Consider the following 2,969-nt stretch of genomic DNA (forward strand, 5'->3'; position numbering starts at 1 on the left):
TGTACAATCGGGGGTTCTTAAGATCGGAGATTACGAAACTGAAATCAGTTTCAAAAATTCAAAATAGCGGATCCATATTGTATCTACCATTTATCACGGAAAAGTTAAAATCGAACACACATGTCGTATGAGTTGCAGTAAAATCTCATCTCAGTCATTCATACGCCATGTAAGCATTTCCGTGAGAAAATGTAGATCCGTATGAATCCACCATTGTGAATTTTTTCAATCTGATTTCAAATTCATAGTAAGCGGCCTCAAGTATCGATTTTAATTTTTTGGCCGCCATATTTAATTTTTAAATCTTACTACAGATTCTTAATTAGCAACCACAATATGCTTTGAGGACAACGTTTCAAACGAATCGGATCAATTTGAATTTTTTTGTCCGCAATATTAGATACGCCATTATGAATTCTTAAAAGCAGACCCCCGATTCGTAATCAGAATCCCTAAGAGCATAAAAATCGGCTCTTAGTTTTTCTTTTTTAGTATTGGGTTCTACAAAGACACAAAAATGTAATGCAAAATCTAATTTATAGTTAGTTTAGACGTTTAATTTAAACTGTCATCTCGATTTTTAGAAACTAAAAATAGACCCTTTAAACCAGTTTTCCCACAAGGTTTCGATTGTTTAAATCAAGCCGAATAAACGGAGAGATCGGGTGGCCCGCTTGCGAAACAATGGCCCATATATGTATGTATATTTATTTTATATTCACCCTAAATTTATTTGACAAATCCATGCTATGTATTGTCGAAATGAAATTGTTGGACAAGTGCAGTTCACATAATGTCAAAGCGGCCAAACTGGATAAGGATGACGAGGGTATTTTGAGCAGCATATTGTGTGAGACGTCCATTCTGTTTGGAGAATTAAAATAAATCTTAATTTCTATCAAACTAAACAGCTAATTTTATTCACTTTTCCATGCCGCCATTATAGAAGAGATTATCTGGTAAGCCTCGCAAGTGGTTATGTGACATATCGACGACACGCAAAGCGTAGATGGGTTTAAAAATATCTTGCGGTATATCCGTTATGTAATTGTGGTCCAAATAGATAAGCTAATATATTTACAGTTATAAATAGTTAATTATTTCATAAAATTATTATTATTCTTGCTCGAACAAACCTGCAGCTGTTTGGTATTTTTAAATGCGTCAAAATCTAACTCGCGTATCCGATTGTAGGACAGATCCAGCCATTGTAAATGTGGCATATTACCAAAGACATCGCGTGTGCAATTCTGAAATACACCAAATTAAAAATATATATTTTAACTCAACTATTCCATCCAATCCTTAGAATAGCTCACCATTAAGGAATTATAACCCATGTAAAGATGTGTTAATGAGATTTCCGCTGGCCGGAAATAGCCCGGATGTATAAGGGAAATGTTGTTGTGTGATAAGTCAAGCAATTTAATATTTGAATGATACATTGAACCTATAGAGAAGTTTTAATTTTAATTCGACTAAGTTTATTTCAAATACCAAATATCGTCATACTAACCATGATCATTCCGACCCGCCCAAGAACTATTGTACATCAACATAATGATCTGATTGTGACTCACATTCACATTTAAGTTAGATAAGGTACCCACCTGTAAGTGTTTTAAGTTTTTATGAATAGTATGCATACATATTTAGTATGTATGTGTTTGTTTGCGCTTACTTGGTCAAAGTAATCGAAGTTGAAATTTGGTAAATTATTAAAAGCCATATCGAGGATTTCCAATTTAGGTAAATTCTGAAATAAAAACAAGACAGTTATGAATTAAGTATTACAAACGAGAACTGTAGTTTTAGGTTGCTGCCCTCAGTGGTGTACATATATTAGAACTCCATGTCAAGGGAAGAAAAGAACGATGCGACCAAAGGAATTTTTTATGAGTTACGAATTCGCCCTTGTGTACTATTGAGCTTGTGATTAAGGTAAAGACATGTCTAGAATCTTACAACTTAGTTTGATATTTCGAGACATTTCGATACTTGGACTTACAGACAGAGTGCAGCGTATCAAAATAGTACATCGGCTTCGTTGGCTTGGTCATGTTGTACCAATGAACCCAAATTCTTCAGCCCTGAAAGTTTCAACGCGAATCAGAAGGAAGAGTAAGGCCTACTCTGCAACGGATGGGATAGGTGCGGAAGGACTTCACTTCACTTCACTTGCAATTTCCAGTTGGTGTCAGTTGGCACAGAAAGGAAACGAATGGCATACTTTATTCGACTCGCCCAAAATCGCTAACCAAGAAGAAGAAGAACACTCAGTAAATGAGCGGAGTCTTAAATGAGCCGATTTAAGTGGGCATGTTAAGAGATGATTCGTATCATGCATTGGATATGTCTATTAGGTATGCCGGGGTTGATTCTTGTTAAGTAGTAGTTTAAACTTCTTGCTGAATGTGTTTCATCCCAGGAGCCTTCATCGACTCGCATCACTGACTGTTGTGCGTCAGGCAGCTCGACGAAATTTTGGCGTCCTAAAGTTGTAATTACAACCGGACATCCATATTCCTACTTAATTAAGCAACTCTCCATCTCCGGGGCATAAATGAGTTGTAGGACCCCATCTGGCAATCACATCGCACCACTAGGGAAGAAGTTGATAGTGACTACCGACTAGGCAGAGCCATGGAATGACAAAGACCGACACGTAGTTGCTGAAGAGTAATGCGGACCATACCGGGAAAAAGGAGGGAAAAGAAGCGTCATTTTAAATGGAAGAAATGAGATGCAAAAAGACGTGGATGCAAAGAGGTTGATATACTGGCAAGTAGAAATTCGGCGTGAATATCAGAAGGCAGGTCACAAATGAAATAATTTCAAGACCGGAGCTTATACAGTCCGGTTCACTTGATTAGAGGCAATAATTTTTATGGAAGAAAATGGTTATTAAAGCCACCGAATTTGATCAAGTAACAAAATGTTTTCTGATAATTCAAGTTAAGACTGTACTT

At 36.5% G+C, this 2,969-nt stretch overlaps 1 protein-coding gene across 1 annotated transcript; it reads right to left on the reverse strand.

Moving 5' to 3' along the window:
- Positions 1-707: 707 nt before the first annotated feature.
- LOC108382843 (chaoptin-like) lies at positions 708-1,891 on the reverse strand. The gene is made up of 6 exons (XM_017639211.1): positions 1,682-1,891; positions 1,517-1,610; positions 1,320-1,450; positions 1,137-1,250; positions 926-1,068; positions 708-864 (listed from the first exon to the last, which is right to left on the reverse strand). The coding sequence occupies exons 1-6, from the start codon at positions 1,727-1,729 to the stop codon at positions 708-710; spliced, it is 687 nt and encodes a 228-aa protein (XP_017494700.1). The 5' UTR covers positions 1,730-1,891.
- Positions 1,892-2,969: the final 1,078 nt, after the last annotated feature.

This window comes from Rhagoletis zephyria, unplaced genomic scaffold (genome assembly GCF_001687245.7).
Source record: "Rhagoletis zephyria isolate East Lansing unplaced genomic scaffold, Rhagoletis_zephyria_1.1 Rzeph_scaffold_29018, whole genome shotgun sequence".
NCBI classification, from domain to species: Eukaryota; Metazoa; Arthropoda; class Insecta; order Diptera; family Tephritidae; genus Rhagoletis; species Rhagoletis zephyria.

Bases quoted from the DNA above. Each gene is read 5' to 3' on its own strand.
- LOC108382843 (XM_017639211.1), bottom strand. From the start codon at position 1,729: ATGGCTTTTAATAATTTACCAAATTTCAACTTCGATTACTTTGACCAA. The intron at 1,451-1,516 runs GTTAGTATGACG...ACTTCTCTATAG, and splicing joins GGCGGGTCGGAATGATCATG to GTTCAATGTATCATTCAAAT. The intron at 1,069-1,136 runs GTTTGTTCGAGC...TAAATATATTAG, and splicing joins AAAATACCAAACAGCTGCAG to CTTATCTATTTGGACCACAA.